Source organism: Equus caballus, chromosome 10 (assembly GCF_041296265.1).
Source record: "Equus caballus isolate H_3958 breed thoroughbred chromosome 10, TB-T2T, whole genome shotgun sequence".
NCBI lineage: Eukaryota > Metazoa > Chordata > Mammalia > Perissodactyla > Equidae > Equus > Equus caballus.
The window spans coordinates 14,567,863-14,590,407 of record NC_091693.1 but is presented as its reverse complement, the minus strand read 5'-3'; the positions used below and the strand labels follow the sequence as shown (position 1 = coordinate 14,590,407).

At 52.3% G+C, this 22,545-nt stretch overlaps 1 protein-coding gene and 1 long non-coding RNA gene across 3 annotated transcripts; one reads left to right on the top strand and one right to left on the bottom strand.

Annotated features, from left to right (window-relative positions):
* Window positions 1-793: 793 nt before the first annotated feature.
* On the top strand, window positions 794-8,886 carry LOC138915929 (CD177 antigen-like). Its single transcript, XM_070224609.1, has 9 exons — window positions 794-882; window positions 956-1,099; window positions 1,370-1,555; window positions 1,824-1,943; window positions 2,143-2,259; window positions 6,467-6,628; window positions 7,322-7,507; window positions 7,645-7,779; window positions 8,035-8,886. The coding sequence occupies exons 1-9, from the start codon at window positions 831-833 to the stop codon at window positions 8,184-8,186; spliced, it is 1,254 nt and encodes a 417-aa protein (XP_070080710.1). The 5' UTR covers window positions 794-830; the 3' UTR covers window positions 8,187-8,886.
* Window positions 4,438-10,193, bottom strand: LOC138915933 (uncharacterized). 2 transcript variants are annotated; one of them, XR_011422436.1, is made up of 6 exons: window positions 10,045-10,193; window positions 7,315-8,150; window positions 6,806-6,967; window positions 6,498-6,612; window positions 5,266-6,284; window positions 4,438-4,613 (listed from the first exon to the last, which is right to left on the bottom strand). It is a non-coding gene; the product is annotated as an uncharacterized lncRNA (long non-coding RNA). The 2 variants fall into 2 exon arrangements; XR_011422437.1 differs by lacking the exon at window positions 4,438-4,613 and having other exon boundaries at window positions 6,084-6,284; window positions 6,498-6,637.
* Between the last annotated feature and the right edge of the window lie 12,352 nt (window positions 10,194-22,545).

The window sequence follows — 22,545 nt, the reverse complement described above, 5'->3', positions numbered from 1 at the left end:
TAAGGCAGGGTATGTTGAGGCTGTTTTTCTGACCAGCTGGTTTTCCAGCACACCACTGCTCCCATCTGTTTCTGGCAAAGAAACTTGGCTTTGTCAAAGAATACCTAATTCCTTCATAGATATTCAGTCTCCACCACCAGCCCCGCCCCCTGGCATACTTCAGCTCCCTCCCGGGTGGCGAGAAGTGGAAAATCTATGGGCCATGTTGTGCTGGAGGAGAGAGAACAGAAGAAGAAGAAAAGCATGAGGAAAGCTTATGAAAAAGGGAATAGAAAGGAAAGCAATGTAGGAAGGAAAGAGAAAGAAAAGAGAAGTAGGAATCCATGGGGGCAGAGGTTAGGATAGAGAAAACGTGGGGACCCACCAATACCCACCACACAATGTCCTCACAGGCAGTTGGGCCATTTCCCCACCTGGGACCTGAAGTTGGCCAGGTTGCCATGAAAGATGAAGAAACTGCAACCCAAACTACCCTGAAACACGGTCGGGGTGGGGACACAGATAGCTGGGCTCAGGAGGGAAGAGCTGGATCAGTGGTCCTGGGGGCCAGGATGCCTCAGATTCTAACTGTTGAGGGGGTTGGGGGCCTGTATCCTGGGTGTGAGGGAGGAGGGGGCTGGAGGCCTGGACTCCTGGATCTGAGGGAGGAGGGAGGACCCAGATTTCTCAGCCTTTAAGCCATTGCGATTCAGAGGGTGGGCCCAGGCCTCCTTAAGCAAGAGCCTCCCCTCCCCACCCCTTTCCTGAACTGCCTGGGATGGGGTGAGATATAAAAGGTCTCGGTTTCCTGAGAGAAGGAGCAGGAACGAGAGAGTCCAGCTGCCCTGATCATGAACCCTGCCCTGCTGCTGGCCCTCCTGGGCATGGCCCTCATGCTGCCCCGTGAGTGAGGACCCCAACCTGGGGGGACTTCCCTGGAGGATGGGCTGAGATGGATTTACTCTTCCCATTTCAGGAGTGCAGGCCCTGACCTGTCAGTTAGGGACAGGTGAGGCTGTGGTGAATCATTCGGACATGCCCCTCCAGTGGACGGTGACGAATCAGCAAGTCTGTGAGGATGGCTGGGGTTGCCAAGACACGCTGCTGCTCACTGAGAATGGTGAGAAAAGCCCCGTAGGCCCCAAGCCTGGCTCCCACCCTCTCCTGTGTAGAGACATCCCTCCCCGCACCCAGCCCTCCCTGCATTCCCTATGGGAACTCAGAGGACCCCTCCCCTCCTAATAGGAGCTGTCCCCTCCCCAGCAGGGGCAAAGTCTTGGGTGCCCAGTCACCATCTGTCCAGTCTCCCACCCCTGGCCACGATATAGACCGTCTCTCTAAGACCCGGAGTCCTGACCCCACCACAGCCTCCCTCCCTCTCTTGGTCCAGGACCCCAAGTGAACCTGGTGCTCAGCAAGGGCTGCACCCCAGAGGCAGATCACGAGCCCCGTGTCACCCAGCACAGGGCAGGCCCCGGCCTCTCCATCGTCTCCTACACCCACGTGTGCCGCAACGAGGACTTATGCAACAATGTCCCCAACACCCTCCCTCTCTGGGACTCGTTGCCCCCAACAGGTGCCTGAGGGAGGAGGGGGAGGATGAGGAGGGAAAAGTGAGTGTGGGGAGGAGGGGAGCGACAGGGCTGAGGGGGGTGAGGTTAGCACAGAGGGACAGTCCCTAATTCCCTGCACCCCAGGCCTGCATGACAGGAGCCCGAGGAGGGCACGTTTTGGGGGAGACTGGGGAGGTTGATTTCTGGGGCAAGCAAAAGCGCGGTGGAGAGAAAACCCCTGATCTGAAGGCAGAACGCTCTCTTCCTCTCTCTCCGGCTCTCACCTCCCAGTCCCGGGGTCCGTGCGGTGCCCAGTCTGCTTGTCCACAGAAGGCTGTGCATCTGCAACAGAGCTGACCTGCCCTGCTGGGGACACACATTGCTACAACGGGATCCTCCTGATCAGCGGAGGTGAGGCGGGACATCGGGGTCCCTGGGGGCACTGAAGGGGAGGTCTGAGGGCCGGGATCTGGGTCTCTGGGAGGGAGAGTAGCTGAGGGCTGGGACCTGGAGGAGGGTGGGCCTGGCTTCGTGGAGCTGCGCCTCCCCTGAAGGTTGCGTGGTCCCACTGGGAGCATCTCCCTCTCTCCCTCTCTCCTCCTTTCCACAGGGGGCATCTTCACCAGTCTGAGAGTGCAGGGGTGCACGTCTCAAGCAGGCTGCAACCTGCTTAATAACATTGAAAAAATTGGGGCCCTGACTGTGCGTGAGTACTGCATCCATGAAGGTGAGTCCCTCGTGCGGGAGACGAGGCCGTGCCCTGCACTGCAGTCTTGGGGCACGGTGACACTAGTGAAAGTGGGACACCCGAACACATCTCACCAAAGCCAGCACCCGCGAGTAACTTAGGAGTTTGCTCCTCACTCAGGGTGTGCAAAGGGAGGCATTCTCCTGGTAGGCACTTCGATGGGGGTGCCACTAAGAGGTGTCCGGTTGCAGGGGAGAGAGAGGGCACATGGTCCAGGCGACAGATATTCAGGGCTGGAACCCACCGCTGGATGTTTTAATTGATGATCAGGTTTGGGCCGACTAAGTTAGGGTGGCCTGTCCAGGTGGGAGGGGAACCCCAGAGCAGAGTGGAAGGTCAGAGGGGTGGAGAGGGTGGCTGCTGTGCATTCCACTTTCTCCATCAAGTGCGGGAGGGCAGGAGCGCCCACTGGTTTTCATGCTGGGAGTGACTCACTGCTTCCAATTCCATTCTCCACACCCCTGGCCTAGGGTAACCCTGGGTCTCCCACTTCTCCTCGATCACCTCACCCCACTCACACCCACCCCACCCATGGTCCTGGAGCACCCCAGCAGCCCTGCTGCCTAGGGAAGAAGACCAGAGAACACTGAGGGTGCTCCCAGTGTGACAGGGCAAGCAAGAGCCAAATGGGGACACTGGGGGGGGTCCCAACGTCCTCACGGAAACCACTCAAGGGGCAGACTGAAAGTGGCCTGGAGTGTCTCCATGGGAATGGCCGCTGCATGCAGGGAGGGGTCAAGGGACTTCAGAGAGGGAAGAAGTGCCGTCCCGGTCTGAGCCTCAGTTTCCTTGTCTGCCCATGGCACTCTGACCCTACAACTTTAAGAAAAGAGCTGAGTGAGTTCAGCAAACTTTCCTCTTTGTGCTTCGATGCCTCTGGCTGGACTGGGGGCCTGAGGACAGGGCCTGGACGTCACTGACCGGAGAGTTCCAGACGTGGACAGCACAAGAGCTAGCTCAGGATGGGTGCCCGGGATTTATTTGCAAGTGAGTTCATGCAGGATTCAAGGTCTCCCATGCAGATCCCCGAGGACTCAGACCCCATCCCTGCTCAGGACTAGGAAGGGAGACGTCACGGAGCAGATGGTCACAGGGCTGTGTGGGAGGGGGTCTGGGGAGCTCAGAGGAGGGAAAATACTTATCTCCTGGGGGTGGGTATCAAGGAGGCCTGCACAGAGGAGGTGATCTGTGAGCTGTGTTTTAAAGATGAGCTCTAACTTATTTGAAGAAGAGGAAAAGGACAGGAGCAGGCAGAGGGAAGAGCATGTGCTAAGGCCTGGAGGTGGGCTGAGCCTTCTGCTTTCAGGAAGTCATCCTTGGCTCTGCCTGAGATGGCTCATCAAGAGGACGGGTTACAGCCGGGCCTCGGGTGATTACAAGTTTTCCAGGTAGACGAGGTGGGTGTGGGAGATGAAGGGAGAGCCATTCCAAGCAGAAGGAAGAGCTCAGGCAAGGCCAGGGAGCCAGGAAATGACCTGGCGTATCTTGAGAATTGATATTGGCGGGGGACCAGAGAGGTGGGTGGGGCCTCGTGATGTCCCCACAAGGCCAGGCTGAGGAGTTGGCTTTTCTCCTGAGGGCAGGGGAGCCACGGAAGGGGGCTGAGCAGGGAGGGGCAGAGTCTGAGTCTCTCCTTCTGATTAATGCTGGTTTAGTTTTCCGGCCCTCATCGCTGGGACCAGCTGACATTCGTAATCCAGAAGGTGTTTCAGAAACAGTTCAGACAGAACGCACGCTACACACACACACACACACACCACACAATACACACACACACCATGCCACATACACACCACACATCCCATACCACACACACATCTCCTTACACCTCACATGTACCACACACACCACAAACCTTATACACTATACAGACCACCCACCACACACGCAATACACCACACGTCACACACAAAGAAAACACACATAGAACACACACCATGCCACTCCCTCACGACAAACACATACCACATACATCACACGCACAGTGTCACTACACACACACAACCCCCAAACATCATGTACCATACACACACACTACACTCACCATACAAACATGCCATACACATATAACACACTGCAGACAACCCCTACACACCACACACATACTACACCCCCATACACATACCTTACACGTACACTACACACACCACACACATGTCACATGAAACACAGCTTTTATGCCACGAATGAATGTTCCTATCACAATCCATGCTTGGTTAGCTTTCGACGTTGGAGCCAGATCTCTTGGAGGATGTGTTTGGCTTCCCTGGTTCTGTTCAGTTCAGCAGTTTAGCAAGCATTTCCTGACCATCGGCAAGACCAGGCATCAGAAACTGGGTACGACAAGAGGTCAGGGAATATATGGAGCAGAGAAGGGCATGCCTGGAGCCAAAACAGCCCCTGCGAAGGCATGTGGGTGGCAGAGGGCTGGGGCAAGAGCACAGGCTGCCCAAGATGGGCCAAAGCAGGACCCCAAGCTGAGGAAGAACAAAAGGCTTGGAACACGAAGGGCCTTCACCTCCCCTAAGCAACTGGGCGGTGCTCCCAGGGAGAAGGGTGGGGCGGCCCAGTCAGGAGAGCACAGCAGTTAAAGAGCTTAATGTCTGAATCAGAGAGATGTTGGCTCCCTGTCTGGGCTCTGCCACTGAACCAGCTATTGAGGGTCAACACCTCTTTGAGCCTTTTTCAAGCAATTCAGGAAGGAGGAGACAATTCCAGAGAGCCAGGAGCAAGGGAGTATATGCAAAGGCCCTGGGGTGGCCAAATGCCTGCTGTGTGTTCAAGGAGGAGCCTAGAGGCCAGTGTGGCTCCAACAATGTGATCAAGGCAGAGCAGAGCAGGACAGAGAGACAGAGAGAGGGGGGGAGGCCAGATCACCTAGAGCCTTTGGGGTCAATTTAAGGACTTGGAATTCGATTCTGACTCGGATGGGATTCAGACCACCTATGGAGGGTCTGAGCAGAGGAGAGACAGGAATCAACTTACCTTAATGGGGATCCTTCTGGTTGTTGTGTGGAGAATAGAGTGAGGGATATGTGGGAGTGGGGGAGGGGACCCCCATGGACACCCAGGAGGAAGCAGGTGAGAGCCAGGGGCGTCTTGGAAGCTGTAGAGGTGGCAAGACCTGGTCAGGTTCTGGGGGTATCTTGCAGCTTAAGACAACAGGATTTCCTGATGGGCGCAACACAGGGTGTCAGAGGGAGGGGATTGTCAGGAATGACTTGAGCAACTGCTGGAAGGAACCGCCGTTGACCAAGGTGGGGCAGATGGGGGTGGGGAGAGCAGAGCAAGGCTGGGAGGAAGGCAGCAGAAGCCGCGATTTTGTCATCTGTGATGAAATGAGTGGTCCTCCTTCATGGGGCTGTCCTGAAGATTACCTATGTTTATGGATGCTGCGTCATCAGCCCAGGAGTTTCTGCCTCAAGGGACAACTCACTGTGATGGCCTTGAGAGAAGATCTGGGCTCAGGGTTTTCACACTAGACTCCTGAGGGCCACAGGATCCGAGGTAGCCAAGCACGGTCATTGATTCCTGTCTTCCCCATCGCTCACCCCAAGGGGCCAGAACGCCTGAGTTCTGAGTCCCCTGACTGGTGGTGGGCCCTCGAGCAAGCTACTGAACAACTCCTCTGCCTCTGTTTCCCATCTTGAAATGGGGTGATGATGATAACACCACCTACTTTGGGGGTTGCTGTGGGGAAATAAAATGATCAAAACACATATCTTCGTCAGCTAGTGTCAGGGGGCTAATCCAGGGAGCAATCAGGACAGCCAGGCTCGTAGTAAATGCTCAGTGCACGGCAGGCCTTTGCATCTTTTTGTTTAGAACATGTGGCTTCTCAGTGAAAAGAAATACATGGTGTCACACTATGCTCCTCATTATCCGGACGAGGACCTTGAGGCCGAGAGAGGACAGTGGAAATTGGCTCAGGCTGAGGGGGAGCCCTCCATCTCCCTCACTCCCAAGGGAGGAGTTGCCTTTCTCCAGGAGCTTGGGAGAGGTCCCTGCAGGTGTTTGAGCAAAAACAAGACAAAGAAAGGAGGTAGGGCTCAGACTTCCAAGGTCCCTTCAAAATCTGATATTGAAGGACTCTGGCCAGGTCACCTGGAGTGTGACTCAGGAATGTGATCACCTCCAAGCCTGGGACCTGGAGGGACAGACACGGCTGTTTCCCTGGCTTTCCCAGACCCTGCTTCATCCAACCAAGATGTCCTGACCTGTCAACGGGGAGTCATGGTGAAGTTGCAGACAAACTCGGCTCAGACACCCGTCGAATGGACCGCGAGTGGGTCCCAGACGTGTGAGGCTGGAGAGATGTGTCAGGAGACGCTTCTGCTGGTAGACGTAGGTGCGTGGGCTGTGCAAGAGGTATGGCCCCTGCGTTGGGGCCCAGGCTTCCCCACCCTGGATTCTGTCCCTGCTTTCCTGCCCAGGTCCCTTCACACCTGGAGCTCTAAACCCAACTCTTCTTCTTTCTGTGCCTTGTTTTCCCCTTCTGAAAACTGGGAGCAATAATACTACCTACCTTGCTGGGTGGTCGTGTGGATAGACTCGATAGTCGCTGCAAAGGGCTGAGAGTAGAGCTGGCACAGGGGGACCCATAGGCTTCATTCAAGGTTTATGGAGCATCTGCTGTGTGCCAGGCACCCTAGATCCCACTGCACCTGCCTTTGTGCAGCTTTATGAGCTGTGGGAAACAGAAACATGGCCAAAACAGAGAGCAAGATATGGTGTGGAGATAAGAGGTGTGGCGCGAAATCCCCCAGAGAAAGGAGAGAGAGAGAGTGAGGGGAAGGTTGCACGGTGATAATGGGTACTCAGGGCAGCCTCTGCTGCGAAGGTGACGTTGGCACAAGAACTGAGAGCTGGCAGCGCTGGAGGAGGACCCAGCCTCTGGCCCCCCCACTGTCTTCCCCACATTCCAGGTGACCCGTGCTTTTGTTTGTGCTCAGGGAACCTGCACCCACCCTCTGTCTCCTGAGCTCCTGCCTCCCTCGGAGCTTCCCTCCCTCAGCCCGGCTCTCACTGTCTCACCCCTCAGGACACAGATCACTCATAGTGGGGAGCAAGGGCTGCAGCAAGATCGGGACACATGAATCCCCGACTGTCACCGTCCACTCGGGGCCCCCCGGAATGCTCGTCGCCTCCTACGCCCGGTTCTGCTCCTCCAGCGGGTGCAACAGGGCCGACAGCAGCAGTGTCCTGTTGGACGCCATCCCCCGTCCAGGTGTGGGATCCCAGCATGCTGGGTGGGACCAGGGACACTTAGAGATGGGGCCCAGAGACAAGGGGCTCCGGGTCACAAAGAAGGTGGCTGCAGGGAGGAGCAGAGCTGTGCACCCCAACCTTCTCTCTGCTCCCCAGCTCCCCCTGTCCCCGGAGACCTGCAGTGTCCTGCCTGTGTTGAGTTGTTTGGATCCTGCTCAGAGAACTCTGATATTGTTACCTGCCCCAAGGGCACCATTCGTTGTTACCGTGGTTCCATAAATCTCAGGGGAGGTGAGTACTGATGGTCTCAAGGATGAAGGGATCAGGTTCTGGATTCACTGGTCCTGAGGTTGGAGGTGGCCTGAGTTCCTGACTCATGGGTTTGGGGGTGGGAGGTTGAGGATCCCGATGTCCGGTCTAAGGGAGGAGGGACGAAGGGGCTGATCTCCTGCTCTGACCAGGGAGAGGGTGCATCGGGGATTCCTGGGTCTTAGGAATTTCAGCGGGCTGTGCTTTGAGTTCTCTGATTTAATCTTCATCCTCTAGGTGGGCTGTCCTCCTCATTGGACCTGCAGGGCTGCATGGCCCAACCTTCCAGATATCTGTTGAACCATAGCCACAATATTGGGGTCTTCTTCGTGATCGAAAACCTCTCCACACGGCTACAAGACAAAAAAGACAGTTTTATTACTGAATGAGCATTAAACCAGAATGTGACGTGCACCACAGGCAATCCGCTAGGGAACCGCAAAGACAGAAGGACAGCTCACCCCTTATCTACCCAGGCAGATACTGCCCCTCACACACGTGTTCTCAAGGTAAACAATACGAGTCCTCATGTAGGAGGACTTGATGGGGCCATTGGTCACACTGAGTTCATTCTAAATTCATCTGGTAATTGGGGCCACCATCTGTGTTAGTTAACTGACTTTATCCAAACGAAGAATAACCTGCTCATCCCTTTACGACTGGAGGTCATTTTGCCCCAGGAGTGAGGTGTCCACCTCAGTTAGGCTCCTGCCCTCCCCAGAAGCTGGGAGACAGGGTGCTGTCTTCCCTGCTGATTGCATTTCAAAGAGATGGCTTTCCTGTACTTGAGAAAGACATCCCTGGGTTGTAAGGCTGGCGAGGGGCTTATTTACATTTTTTAAAGATTTCCATACATCTCAAAGGGACAGAGAAAGAATTTATAATTATACATTTTCTGAAGAAAGTGGGCTGTCTTTCCCTTTTTGCTCCACGGAAAAGATAAATTTTTTTGCTTTTTCAATTTGTATTGACCCTTACAGGGGTTCTTGCAAGAGAAAAGTGGTGCATTGCGTCAAATGCTGTAAATCTAGCCTGAGGGACGCCTGGCAGGTTTAGCAATAAAAGTCTGCAAATACAAAAAGAAATCTCAATTCCAGTGCTTTTTTCTTCTGGAGTAGCCAACAGTTGGTATTTTTGCAATGGATCAGTCGCTTGCAATGGATTTTAGACTCTTGTAACCTGGTTTCGCCAATACAATTGGGCAAAAACCTTCCTTGCTGTAAGAGGAACTCAGACTTGACCAACCCTCACACTGGCTCTGAAGAAGCAAATCCTGTGCTGATAAATGCGGATACATTTTAATACCAAATAGGGGCAACCGGAAAAGACAGGTCATGTGGGAAAGAGCCATAAATCATAAAAAGGACGAACCATGGAAACCACAAAAAATTATACTAGAAATTAACCCTAGCCTCCTCCCTCCAAAATATTCCACTTGGAAACGCTAAAATATTCTTCTAAATAACTCCTAGGTGATTATATTTAGATATTAACATTGATGTTTCCAACCGAGCACATTTTGTATGGAACATCTTATAAGCTCCAGTAAGAGAACCACAGTGCAGAACTCCAGGTTTTGGAGAAAATCCATCGTTCTTTCTGCACGTAGCACTCCAACATTTGGAAAGCTCTCCAGGCTTGTCACTGGGCCCCAGTGGAATCTGATGCCTGGTGCACTGGGCTGAATATTTGTGTTCCCCCAGAATTTGTATGTTGACACCCTAACCCCAGTGTGGAGGTTTTTGGAGCTGGGAACTTTGGGAGGTAATTAGGTCCTGAGGGTGGAGCCATGAGAATGGGGTTAGTGCCCAGTCTTAGCCAGAGTTCTCCAGAGAAACAGAACCAACAGGATATGTAGAGGTGCGTGGAAAGATTTATTATGAGGAATTGGTTCATGCAATTATGGAGGCTAAGAGGTGCCAGGATCTGCTGTCAGGGAAGCTGGTGGTGGAGTGCCAGTCCAAAGCTCAGGCCTGAAACCAGGGGAGCCAATCGTGAGACTCTCAGTCCGTGTTTGAAGGCCGGAGAACAAGAGGGTCGGTGTCCAAGGGCAGGAGAACATGGAAGTCCCAGCCCAAGCAGAGAGCAAATTCCTCCTTCCTCCACCTTTTTGCTCTGTTCAGGCCCTCTATGGATTGGAAGCAGCCCATTCCCACGGGTGAGGGCCGTCTTTACTCAGTCCACTGAGTCAAATGCCATTCTCTTCCGGAAACGCCCTCCCAGAAACACTCAGAAGTAGCGTCTTACCAGCTGTCTGGGCATCCCTTAGCATAAAGTTGAATGTAAAATTAGCCATCCCAGCATCCTTACAGGTAGAAGCCAGAGCTAGTTAGCTCTCTTTCAGCCATGTGAAGCTACAGTGAGACGTCTGCCATATGCAGCCCCGAGGAGGGCCCTCACTGCAAGCTAAAGACACCTGGCTGCAAACACAAAGGGCATTGTGACCTAAACTGCACATCACCTACTGGGTGTAGTCAAGCTTCCAAACAACAACGGTGGGCATGCACAGCAGCATCTGTCGTCTACTAAAAAGCTGTGTGTGGGATCAGGCTCAAGCAGGCATGCAGGGCACAGGTGAAAGCCCCAGTAGGTGGCTCCGACGCCCACGGCAGCTGTTCTTCCTGCCTCTTTCTCCACCCAAACTCTGGGCTCATGGGAATTCCCTGTGATCTGTTTACAGAGGAGAGAAAGCACAGATCAGATTTGGAATGGGTCTGCAACTGTCCCCAAGGCCCACCTGGCTGTTGACTGTTCTCAGTGCCCAAAGCAACAGAGGTAAAGACCAACACTAATCTGTTGTGGCATCATGCTATGGCAGGGCTACAAAGGACACGCTCCATCATGGAGGGCACTGAGCTTTCTCCTCACAGGGGTAGACACAAACTGTGGTCTCTGATTTGGCCTCCTGGTACTCAATGCTTCTGTCAACTCTGCCATTCAGGAACTTTGAAAATGTCTTTTCTTTGGCTGTGATATGCTACGAAGTACTGTTGCCTATGGGGTCATACATTTTAAAGCAAAGGAAGGGAGGCAATGAGCTCACACCCGTGGAGCTCACTGATCTTCCCAGGTGCCCCACTACACAGAGAAGTCACTGAGTGAGTTCAGCAGTCTTTCCTCTTTGAGCTTGGATGCCTCTGGCTGGACTGGGAGCCTGAGGACAGGGCCTGGATGTCACTGACCCGAGGTTTCCAGACGTGGACAGCACAAGAGCTAGCTCAGGATGGGTGCCCGGGATTTATTTGCTGAAGTGAGTTCATACAGGATTCCAAGGTCTCCTGTGGAGACCCCAGAGGACTCAGACCCTGTTCCTGCCCAAAGGGCCTCCAGGACTAAGAGGGGAGACATCACAGAGCAGGTGGTCACAGCAGATGGTCACAGGGATGAGGGATCTGGGGAGCTCAGAGGAGGGAAAATACTTATCTCCTGGGGGTTGGTATCAAGGAGGCCTGCACAGAGGAGGTGACCTGTGAGCTGTGTTTTAAAGATGAGCTGTAGTTTATTTGTAGAAGAGGAAAAGGTCAGGAGCAGGCAGAGGGAACAGCATGTGCAAAGGTCTGGAGGTGGGCTGAGCCTGCTGTTTTCAGGAAGGCATCCTTGGCTCTGCCTGAGATGGCTCATCAAGAGGACGGGATATAGCCGGGCCTCGGGTGATTACAAGTTTTCCGGGTGGACGTGGTGGGTGTGGGCAATGAAGGGAAAACCATTTCAAGCAGAAGGAAGAGCTCGGGCAAGGCCAAGGAGCCAAGAAATGAACTGTCGTATCTTGGGAATGGATATTGGTGGGGGACCAGAGAGGTGGGTGGGGGCCTGGTGATGTCCCCACAAGGCCAGGCTGAGGAGTTGGCCTTTCTCCTGAGGGCAGGGGAGCCACGGAAGGGGGCTGAGCAGGGAGGGGCAGAGTCTGAGTCTCTCCTTCTGATTAATGCTGGTTTAGTTGTCCAACACTCATTGCTGGGACCAGCTGACATTCGTAATCCAGAAGGTGTTTCAGAAACAGTTCAGACAGAACGCACGCTACACACACACACACACAACACACAATACACACACACACCATGCCACATACACACCACACATCCCATACCACACACACATCTCCTTACACCTCACATGTACCACACACACCACAAACCTTACACACTATACAGACCGCCCACCTCACACGCAATACACCACATACCACATACAAACAAAACACAGACACACAGAACACACAGCATGCCACTCCCTCACAACAAACACATACCACATACATCACACACACAGTATCACTACACACACACATACCCCACACATCCCTAACACTCCATACGCACACACTACCCACTCCATACAAACATGACATATGCATATCACAAACCCCATACACACCACACAAATACTACACCTCTGCACACATACCGTACATGTACACTACACACACCACACACATGTCACATGAAACACAGCTTTTATGCCACAAATGAATATTCCTATCACAATCCATGTTTGGTTAGCTTTCGACATTGGAACCAGATCTTGGAGGATGTGTTTGGCTTCCCTGGATCTGCTCAGCTCAGCAGTTTAGCAAGTATTTCCTGACCATCGGCAAGACCAGGCATCAGAAGCTGGGTACGACAAGAGGTCAGGGAATATGTGGAGGAGAGAAGGGCACTCCTGGAGCCAGAGCAGCCCCTGAGAAGGCATAGGGTTGCAGAGGGCTGGGACAAGTGCACAGGCTGCCCAAGATGGGCCACAGCAGGACCCCAAGCTGAGGAAGAATGAAAGGGCTGGAACATGAAGCTCCTTGACCACCCCTAAACAATTGGGCAGTGGTCCCAGGGAGAAGAGTGGGGCAGCACAGTCAGGAAAGCACAACAGTTAAGAGCTTAAAGTCTGAATTAGAGGGACGTGGGCTCCCATCTGAGCTCTGCCGCTGAACCAGCTGTTGAGGATCACCACCTCTTTGAGCCTCTTTCAAGCAATTCAGGAGGGAGGAGACAATTCCAGAGAGTCAGGAGCAAGGGAGTGTATGCAAAGGCCCTGGGTGGGCATATGCCTGCTGTGTGTTCAAGGAGGAGCCTAGAGGCCAACGTGGCTCCAACAATGTGATCAACGGAGAACAGAGCAGGACAGAGAGACAGAGAGGGAGGGGGAGGCCAGATCACCTAGAGCCCTTGGGGCCAATTTAAGGACTTAGAATTCGATTCTAGTGGGATGGGGACCTATTGGAGGCTTCTGAGAAGAGAAGTGACATGAATCAACTTACCTTTATGGGGATCCTTCTGGCTGTTGGGTGGAGAATGGAGTGAGGGGGAGGTAGGAGTGGAGGAGGGGACCCCCATGGAGACCCAGGAGGAAGCAGGTGAGAGCCAGGGGCGTCATGGAAGTAGCAGAGGTGGCGAGACCTGGTCAGGTTCAGGGGGTATCTTGCAGTTTAAGACAACAGGATTTCCTGATGGGTCCAACACAGGGTGTCAGAGAGAGGGGATGGTCAGGAATGACCTGAAAACTGTTGAAGGAGCTGCCATTGAGCAAGGTGGGGAAGATGGGGATGGGGAGAGCAGAGTAAGGCTGGGAGGAGGGTAGCAGGAGCCGTAATTCTGTCGTCTGTGATGTGAGGAAATGAGCGGTCCCCCTTCGTAGGGCTGTCCTGAATGTTACCTATGTTTATGGATGCTGAGTTTCTGCCTCAGTGGATGCATCTCAGCAGACCATGTGATGGCCTTGAGAGAAGATCTGGGCTTGTGGTTTTCACGCAGACTCCTGAGGGCCACAGGGTCTGAGGTAGGCAAGGACGGTCATTGATCTCTCTCTTCCCCATCACTCACCCCAAGGGGCCAGAACACCTGAGATCTGAGCCCAGTTCGGACCCTGACTGGTGGTGGGACATCGAGCAAGCTACTTAACAACTCCTCTGCCTCTGTTTCCTGTCTTGAAATGGGGTGGTGATGATAACACGACCTCCTTTGGGGGTTGCTGTGGGGAAATAAAGTGATCGAGGCACAAAAGCTCCTTGAGAGGTGTCAAGGGGCTAATCCAGGGAGCAATCAGGACAGCCAGGCTCGTAGTAAATGCTCAGTGCACGGCAGGCCTTTGCATCTTTTTGTTTAGAACATGTGGTTCCTCAGGGAAAAGAAATACATGGTGTCACGCTACCCTCCTCATTACCTGGATGAGGGCCTTGAGGCCCAGCGAGGACAGTGGAAATTGGCTCAGGCTGAGAAGGAGCCCTCCATCTCTCTCACTCCCAAGGGAGGAGTTGCCTTCCTCCAGGAGATTGGGAGAGGTCCCTGCAGATGTTTGAGCAAAAACAAGACAAAGAAAGGAGGTAGGGCTCAGACTTCCAAGATCCCTTCTAAATCTGACATTGAAGGACTCTACGGCCAGGTCATCTAGAGTGCGACTCAAGAACGTGATCACCTCCAAGCCTGGGACCTGGAGGGACAGACACCGCTGTTTCCCCGGCTTTTCCAGACCCTGGTGATTGCTTCTCTCCAGCTAATCTGATCTGTCAACAGGGAGTCATGGTGAGGATGCAGCCAAACTCGGCTCAGACACCCGTCGAATGGATCGCAGGTGGATACAGGAAGTGCGATGCTGGAGAGAACTGTCAGGAGACGCTTCTGCTGGTAGACGTATGTGTGTGGGCTGCAAAAGAAGTACGGCCCCTGCGCTGGGTCCCAGGCTTCCCCACCCTGGATTCTGTCCCTGCTTTCCTGCCCAGGTCCCTTCACACCTGGAACTCTAAAGCCAGCTCTTCTTCTTTCTGTGCCTTGTTTTCCCCGTCTGGAAATTGTGGGCAATAATACTACATACCTTGCTGGGTGGTCGTGTGGATAGACTCGATAGTCCATGCAAAGGGCTGAGAGCAGAGCTGGCACAGGGGGACCCAAGGGCTTCATTTGAGGTTTATGGAGCATCTGCTGTGTGCCAGGCACCCTAGATCCCACTGCACCTGTCTTTGTGCAGCTTTATAAGCCAGGGGGAAACAGAAACATGGCCAAAAACAGAGAGCAAGATATGGTGTGCAGATAAGAGCTATGGAGCTAAATCCCACAGGGAAAGGAGAGAGGGAGAGTGAGGGGAAGGTTGCAAGGTGATAATGGGTATTCAGGGGAGGCTCTGGTGAGAATTGACGTTGGCACAAGAACTGAGAGCTGGCAGCGCTAGGGGAGGGCCAAGCCTCTGGCCCCCCCCACCGTCTTCCCCACATTCCAGGGGACCTGTGCTCTTGTTTGTGCTCAGGGAACCTTCACTCACCCTCTGTCTGCTGAGCTCCTGCCTCCCTCGGAGCCTCCCTCCCGCAGCCCGGCTCTCACTGTCTCACCCCTCAGGACACAGATCACTCATAGTGGGGAGCAAGGGCTGCAGCAAGATCGGGACACATGAATCCCCGACTGTCACCGTCCACTCGGGGCCCCCCGGAATGCTCGTCGCCTCCTCTGCCCGGTTCTGCTCCTCCAGCGGGTGCAACAGGGTCGACAGCAGCAGTGTCCTGTTGGATGCCATCCTCCATCCAGGTGTGGGATCCCAACGGGCTGCGTGGGACCAGGGACACGCATAGATGGGGCCCCAGTGACAAGAGGTTCCGCGGCTCAAAGAAGGTGGCTGCAGGGAGGAGCAGAGCTGTGCACCCCAACCTTCTCTCTGCTCTCAATTGCCCCCTGTCCCAGGAGACCTGCAGTGTCCTGCCTATGTGAGTTGTTTGGATCCTGCTCACAAAACTCTGAAACTGTTACCTGCCCTAAGGGCTCCATTCGTTGTTACCGTGGTTCCCTTGATCTCAGGGGAGGTGAGTGCTGATGGTCTCAAGGATGAAGGGGTTAGGGGCCTGGAGGCCCTGACTTACAGGTTTGGGGGTGGAGGGGGCTGGGGACCCAGATGTCTAGGTCTAGGGGAGGAGCGAGGAAGAGGCTGAGCTCCTGGTCTGAGTGGGGAGAGGGTGTGTCTGGGATTCCTGGGTCTTCGGAATTTCATTGGGCTGTGCTTTGAGTTCTCTGACTTAATCTTCATTCTCTAGGTGGGCTGTCCTCTTCACTGGACCTTCAGGGCTGCATGGCCAACCTTTCCAGATATTTGTGGCACCACGCACCCTATATTGGGGTCTTTACCGTGATGGAGAACTCTAGCAATGGGAATTGGCCTCTCTCCCAAGCTGGAGCTGCCCCTACCTCCTACATGGTTTTGGTCGTGGTGCTAGAGCTACCCTTAGCCCTTTGGTATGGCGTGCTCTCCCTGATGACCCCATTTCCCCTTGATTCTTAGCCCCTCCTAACCCCCTAAACCCAACCCTCCCTCTAATCTCATAACCGAGCACTGAATTATTTTCCCATCCTCTCCATGAATTATCATCCACACATACTTATGGCCTGATGACATTATAGGGAAGGGCCTGGGAACAGCTGAACTTGCCCTATGGGAGAGTTGACATTCAAGCAGTGGCCACACGTGCCTGATAATAAAGGTATCGTCCTTTCCCCCAGTGTTTGGGTTTCCCTATGTGAGGGGAGGGCAAGACACCCTGAAATCTGGCACAGGGGAGGAGAGGAATCTGTGAGAGATTCCCCATCTCAGGTCCGTCCTTCACTGGTCTGGTGCATCTCCATTCCAGCTTGGGTGTGTGTCTTAAACAAGTGGCCAGGCTATCATGTCGCTTCCCCCCACAGCCAGAATGCAGGGGCCATGAAACAAGGGGGTGATAAGGGAATGCCCCCTCACTCTAGTACACCTAAGTGCCCACTGAAAGGACTTTTGCTTCTGCTCCCTGTGACTTTGGAGTTGATGTGGGTGAGGAATCCCATCATAGTTCCAATCAATTGGAAGTCATGACTGCCCCCTGGCCATTTTGTGCTCCTCATGCTGCTCAAACAACAGGCAGCAAAGAAGGCCACTGAGCTGATTGCCAGAGGGGACCTGACTACCAGAGGGAGGTTGGGCTGCTGGGTCAAGGAGGACTCTGGCAGCCAAGTGATATGTTCGTGCGTACATCTTCCTATTTCCATTGGCAAGTGGCCCTGTTCAGAGGAAGACTGTAGAAACTCAATAAAGACAAGCCCATCAAACACTCTCTTCCCATCAGAATGAAGATTTGCATCACACAACAATTGTTTAAACTAGGTGTTGGCAGGTGGTAAGGACTGTGGAACGGGTGGTAGAATAAGGCAGCTCTGATTACCACCAGCTCCACAGCCAGGACCCTCGCAGCTTTGTTTTATAGGATTTCCTCCTCCATCCTCCTCTCACTGTGGTATATGAAGAACTGGTCGTCTAACACTCTGGGGGTCTGACTCATTGTCCATAGCACATTACAGTGATTAGGTAACAGACGGGAATTCTGTGTCTTCTGGATAGAGGACTCTGATTTTCATCTGGACAAAGGAAAAGGGTGGATTCTGAGGGAGAAAAGGGTGGACTGTGCTGAACACTTTCTGCTTCCTTGTCCAGATTCAGTCTCTCCCCTTCTCCCTGTGGCTCTGCACTGTGGGTGGCAGAGCTAGGAGAACTATGTCAATGGAATCTCCTGGCTTCCAGCTGGGTCCAGTCAAAGGAGACCAAAGAGAGGACATTGAGTGAGGTTGGGGTGTTAATTCCCCAGCTCCCTCCTTACAGGGTCACTGTGGGGCTGGGCAGATTATTCAGCCTGAGTTCAGTTCCTCTCTGACAGCCCTCTCCAGATAGTGTTCTCTCTCTGTCTCTGTCTCTGTCTCTCTTCTGTGATGCAATGTCCCCATGTTCCAGCAGGATGGTAACAAAAACCCAGTGCTATCGGCACCAGAGAACTGCTCTAACCCTTGTGTTTCCTCAACAGGCTCATACTTTTGTCAATTATCTCGTTTTCAATCGCTTCTCAAGTTACTCAGGTGGGATGAGTCTGCTTTTGTGCTGGGTCCTGACTGCTAAGTAGAAGCCTCTTTGGTGGAAGTCCACCTTCACCTCCAAGGTCATGGTGATGCCCACCCTGAAGGCTCTGCTACCATCCATTGCTCCATCCAATGGAGACATGCACTAGATCAGTGAAGGATGCGCCTGCAATGGGGAATCTCTCTCTGGTTTCCTTTCCTCCTGATGCCAGATCTCTAGGTTCCTGCCCTCCCATCACATAGAGAAATCCTCTCATTGCAGAAAAAGATAGTGTCATTATCATCGGACGTATGTGACCACTGCCTGAAAGTTTCTTCTTCTAAAGGGTGAGTTCAGCTGCTCTTGAATCTTCTCATGTAGTGTTATGAAGTGATAAACTGTGTGTGAGATTTGGAAGGGATGGGAAATACTTAGGATCAAAGGCCATTAGGTCACATGCTCATAAAGAAGGTTGGACTTGGGGATATTAATGGGAGGTTGGGAATTAGAGGTCATGCTATCAGTAGGCCAAAGGCCAGGGCAGCCATGTGGGAAAGTTCCAGTTGCTCTTCCTCGACATCTGATGTTGTCAGTTCCTTTGTTTTTAGCCATCTTAGTTTGCTTTCCTCACACTTTTGTTTAAAGTCTTTCCATTCTCCTGGGGGCCGAGACATTTGAATCACAAAAGCCAAGAGCGGACACCCTTTTCTCTGTTAATACCATATATCCCTTCTCTGAGAGAATAAGCGTTCTAGGGGATGAGCTCTGGGTCCCTGATGACATCATCACTGTGGGAATGGAGATCTAGCTTTCTGAGGGGAGGGGACTGTTACGGGATGAATTGTGCCCCCCAAAATTTGTATGTTGAAGCTCTTCCCCCGAGTGAGAGCCTCAGAATGTAACTGTATTTGTGGGCCTTTACAGAGGCGATTGGGTTAAAATGAAGCCTTTCGGATGGTCCCTAATCCAGTCTGACTGGTGTCCTTATAAGAAGAGGAGATCTGAACACACAGAGAGACACCAGGGATTTGTGGGCACAGAGGAAAAACCACGTGAGGACACAGGGAGAAGGCAGCCACCTGCAAGCCAAAGAGAGAGGCCTCGAGAGAAACCAAACGCACTGACCCCTTGATCGTGGACTTCCATCCTCCAGAACTGTGGGAGAATAAACATCTTATGGTTTAAGCTGCCCGGCTTCTGGTACTGTTACTGCAGCTCCAGCATGCTAACACAGGGACCATGGGTGTTGAGATGCCAGTGGGGACAGATGACACCAAGCACCAAATTCCACTCCTGCCCCCACCCCAACACTATTACACAGCCCCTGAGTGACAAGACAGGACTTCAAACTCAGGTCTGCTGGCCTGGTGAGAGGCACTCTATACACACTATTTCTAAACCTCATCACTTGACTTCCCTGCAAGGCAAGAATTGTCACCATTTTTAAATATGGACACTGAGACTTATAAAGGTGAAGTCATTTCCTGAAGGATAGGAGATAATATGTAGTGGCCCTTGGGCCAGCTCTGCAGCCTCAAGATCGCAGACTTGAGAATCAACCTAGGGGTCCTTTCTTCCTCAGCACCTGGGGAAGGCTCTTCTTTAACTTAACTTTCATTTTCAAGATGAAGATTAGCCCTGAGCTAACATCTGCCACCAATCCTCCTCTTTTTGTGAGGATATTGGCCCTAAGCTAACACCCGTACCCATCTTCCTCTATTTTATATGTGGGATGCCTGCCACAGCGTGGCTTCCACACCAGGGATCTGAACCAGTGGAGCCCGGGCTACGGGGGCAGATCATGTGCACTTAACTGCTGCACTACCAGCTGGCCCTCTTCTTTAATTTTAGAAGACCTCCCAGACAGGTAGTCCCAGTGGGTTCTAAAACAGAACTTTTATGAGGAGGAATGCAATATGATTAGGGGACCACTCTTCCAGGGCTGTGCCTTTTCTGTCCAGAGCTCTAGGCAGAAGAATCTCCAGATAGACCCCCACCTCTCTATCCCTACCTTCCCCCTTTTTTTTGAGGAGGATTAGCCCTGAGCTAACATCTGCTGCCAATCCTCCTCTTTATGCTGAGGAAGATTGGCCCTGAGCTGACATCTGTGCTCACATTCCTATACTTAATATGTGGGACTCCTGCTACAGCATGGCTTGACAAGCGGTGCATGGGTCTGCATCCGGGATCCAAACCGGCCAACCCTGGGCCGCCAAAGTGGAATGTACAAACTTAACTGCTGCACCACCAGGCTGGCCCCACTCCCTTCCCATTCCTCCTTCCCCTCCCCAACTCCATTTTCACGGGACTCATATCAAGGACCCAGGAACCCTCATTCTTATTCTAAGGTCTCTCTCTGATCCCCACTACTCCCTTTTCTCTCACTTCTACCCCTGGCCGCCATATTTACCATGTGTTGCTAAAAACACCATAGATATTGGTAAAAGCTTAACTGGTGTACCTTTCAAAGTTTCATCATGAAAACAGAAACCCCTCTAGGTATTTCTATCAGAAAGGTCTTTAACATAGGGAATTAGGTGCTTTTAAAACAATTGAAAGGCTGGAGAAATGGAGGTTAGGGAGTTGTCACTGACGTCTGATTTCAAGGTCACACTGCCACAGCCCCCACCCAGAAGTAAAGAAACACCTGCGTCTTCCCATAAAGCTTGTGTCTGCCACACATCAGCCAATCCAATAGCAGAAATAGTGGCTTCTGTCTCCCTTCCACATTCTGAATCTCACACAAATGTGTCTCAGAATTTAAATTAGATGTGGAAACTCATTTGTTAGGAGGTGAAAAAAAGGTAGTATTGGCCTTTCGGTTCTTCTGATATGGGGGGAATATAGATGCCAAGTGCCAACTGACAACATATTGCATGACTGGGTCCAAATCCCAGCTCTCCCATTTGCAGCTTGTGTGACTCCGGGCAAGTGACCCCACCTCACGAAGCCTCAGTTTCCTGATGTGATTTCATAGAAAGATATTTGGTCTTTGTCCTTCTTCCTGGCTCAGAGCTTCTAAAACCCTTGGAATTTTCTGACTGGTAAGGGTGATAGGAGTGTCTTTTGTTCTAATGAGGTAAGTGTTGATGGGCCTACAATGGGGGCTGGTCACCAGAAAGACCAAGTCTTGATTGGATCCTGGGAACTTTCAGCCCCACCTCTCAGCCTCTGGGGAAGGGAGAGTGGCTACAGATTGAATTAATCACCAATGGCCAGTGATTTAGCCAATCAAGCCTAGGTAACGAGACTTCTAGAGAAACCCCTAACTGACAGGGTTCACAGAGCTTCCATGTTGGGAAACACATCAAGGTGCTGGGAGGGTGGCATGCCTGGGGGGAGGGGGCGCCATGGAAGCTCCATGCCCCTTCTCCTGTACTGTGCCCCATGCCTCTCTTCCATTTGGCTCTTCCTGAGTTGTGTCCTCACAATAAACCAGTCATAGTAAGTAAAACCCTTTCCTGAGTTCTGTGAGTCATTCGAGAGAATGATAAAATCTGAGTGGGGCTGTGGGAACCCCCTAATTTATAGTCAACCAGGCAGACATGTGGGTGGCCTGGGCACCCCGTTTGTAATTGGCATTTGAAGTGGAGCAGTCTTGCAGGACTGAGCCTTCAACCTGGGGGTCTGCACCGACAGAACTGAATTGAATTCTCGGACACCCAGTTGGAGAATTGGTTGTTGATGGAAGAAAAAACCCTTTCATCTCATGTGAAACATGACCAGGCAGGTGTGATGCTAGAAGTGATTATGATAATGTGCGTGATCTGCATATAGCAGGTGCTCAGGGAGTTTCAGAAGACTTTGTTTCCACTCTCCTCTCTCCCTAAGACCTCTCACACCTTGACAGGTACCCTTCACCCCGTCTCCTTCTCTCTGTTCTCAGAGAGATAGGCCTTAGGCAGTGATTCTCATCCCAGGAGCAGTGGAGGGACCAGCCTGTAAATCTATACATATCACCCAGGCAATTTTACGTTTAACTCAATTTACTTCCACAAGCACACACAGTGTGAGTACTCGATGGAGATCCTGATGTGATTTACCAAAAAAATGGGTTTATCAGGGTCCCGGAGTCATGGTAATTTTGTGTGTCTCTGTATTTTCTTAGTCAGTAAGAGATATTGTGTATGGGGTGATGAGAATTTTAGGCTGGTTGTTTTTAAAACTACAGATGAGAAGCAGGCTCTGAGGACTGGAATTTTGCTTGCCCTTTTGAGAGACATTTGCATTTGTGAAGGAAGGGGGGGATGAGCTTGCAGGGACCTGAAATTGGCCACCCCAAGATATGACTCTTTGGCATCGGGATTGTTTTGGACTAATTGCTTTCGATAAAATGGGACAGGGAAGGGGGCTCTGGGGAATGGAACTTGCCCTTGTTGGGACACATTTACATTTGTAAGGTAAATCTCTATCTGTAAAAGGTGCCTCCCTCTCTGTACCAGGAAGAAGAGGAGAGATGACCTTATCCCTAGAAACTCTTAATGGGGAAGGCAAGAACTTAAGTTGGTTGCTGTCTGGCAATCTCATGTAACTGGTTTAGGGTGGTGGCCTCTATCCTTTCTAACCTTTACTTAATCCCATTTGATTCTTATCTAAAAGTTGTGGGACCACCCAATGGCCAGAGCCCACCTGCACTGATACCATTTTAATTTTTTTCCATGTTCTTTCCTTTGTCTTGGTAAACAGATGACTTACATACCTATGCCTTAAAATTAGCACTAACCCTCAACTCGAAGCGGCAGCAGGAGCTCTGACTGCCCGTGGGTCCTGTCCCCATGCCAGCGGGGGCAGCAGCAGCAGCTCTACCTGCCCATGGGCCCTGTCCCCATGCCAGCGGGGGGCAGCAGAAGCGGCGGCAGCAGAAGCTCTGCCCATGGGTCCTGTCCCCATGCTACACTATTCTCTAAATAAAAGAGTGCTACT

Bases quoted from the DNA above. Each gene is read 5' to 3' on its own strand.
- LOC138915929 (XM_070224609.1), top strand. From the start codon at position 831: ATGAACCCTGCCCTGCTGCTGGCCCTCCTGGGCATGGCCCTCATGCTG. The intron at 883-955 runs GTGAGTGAGGAC...TTCCCATTTCAG, and splicing joins CATGGCCCTCATGCTGCCCC to GAGTGCAGGCCCTGACCTGT. The intron at 1,944-2,142 runs GTGAGGCGGGAC...TCCTTTCCACAG, and splicing joins GATCCTCCTGATCAGCGGAG to GGGGCATCTTCACCAGTCTG.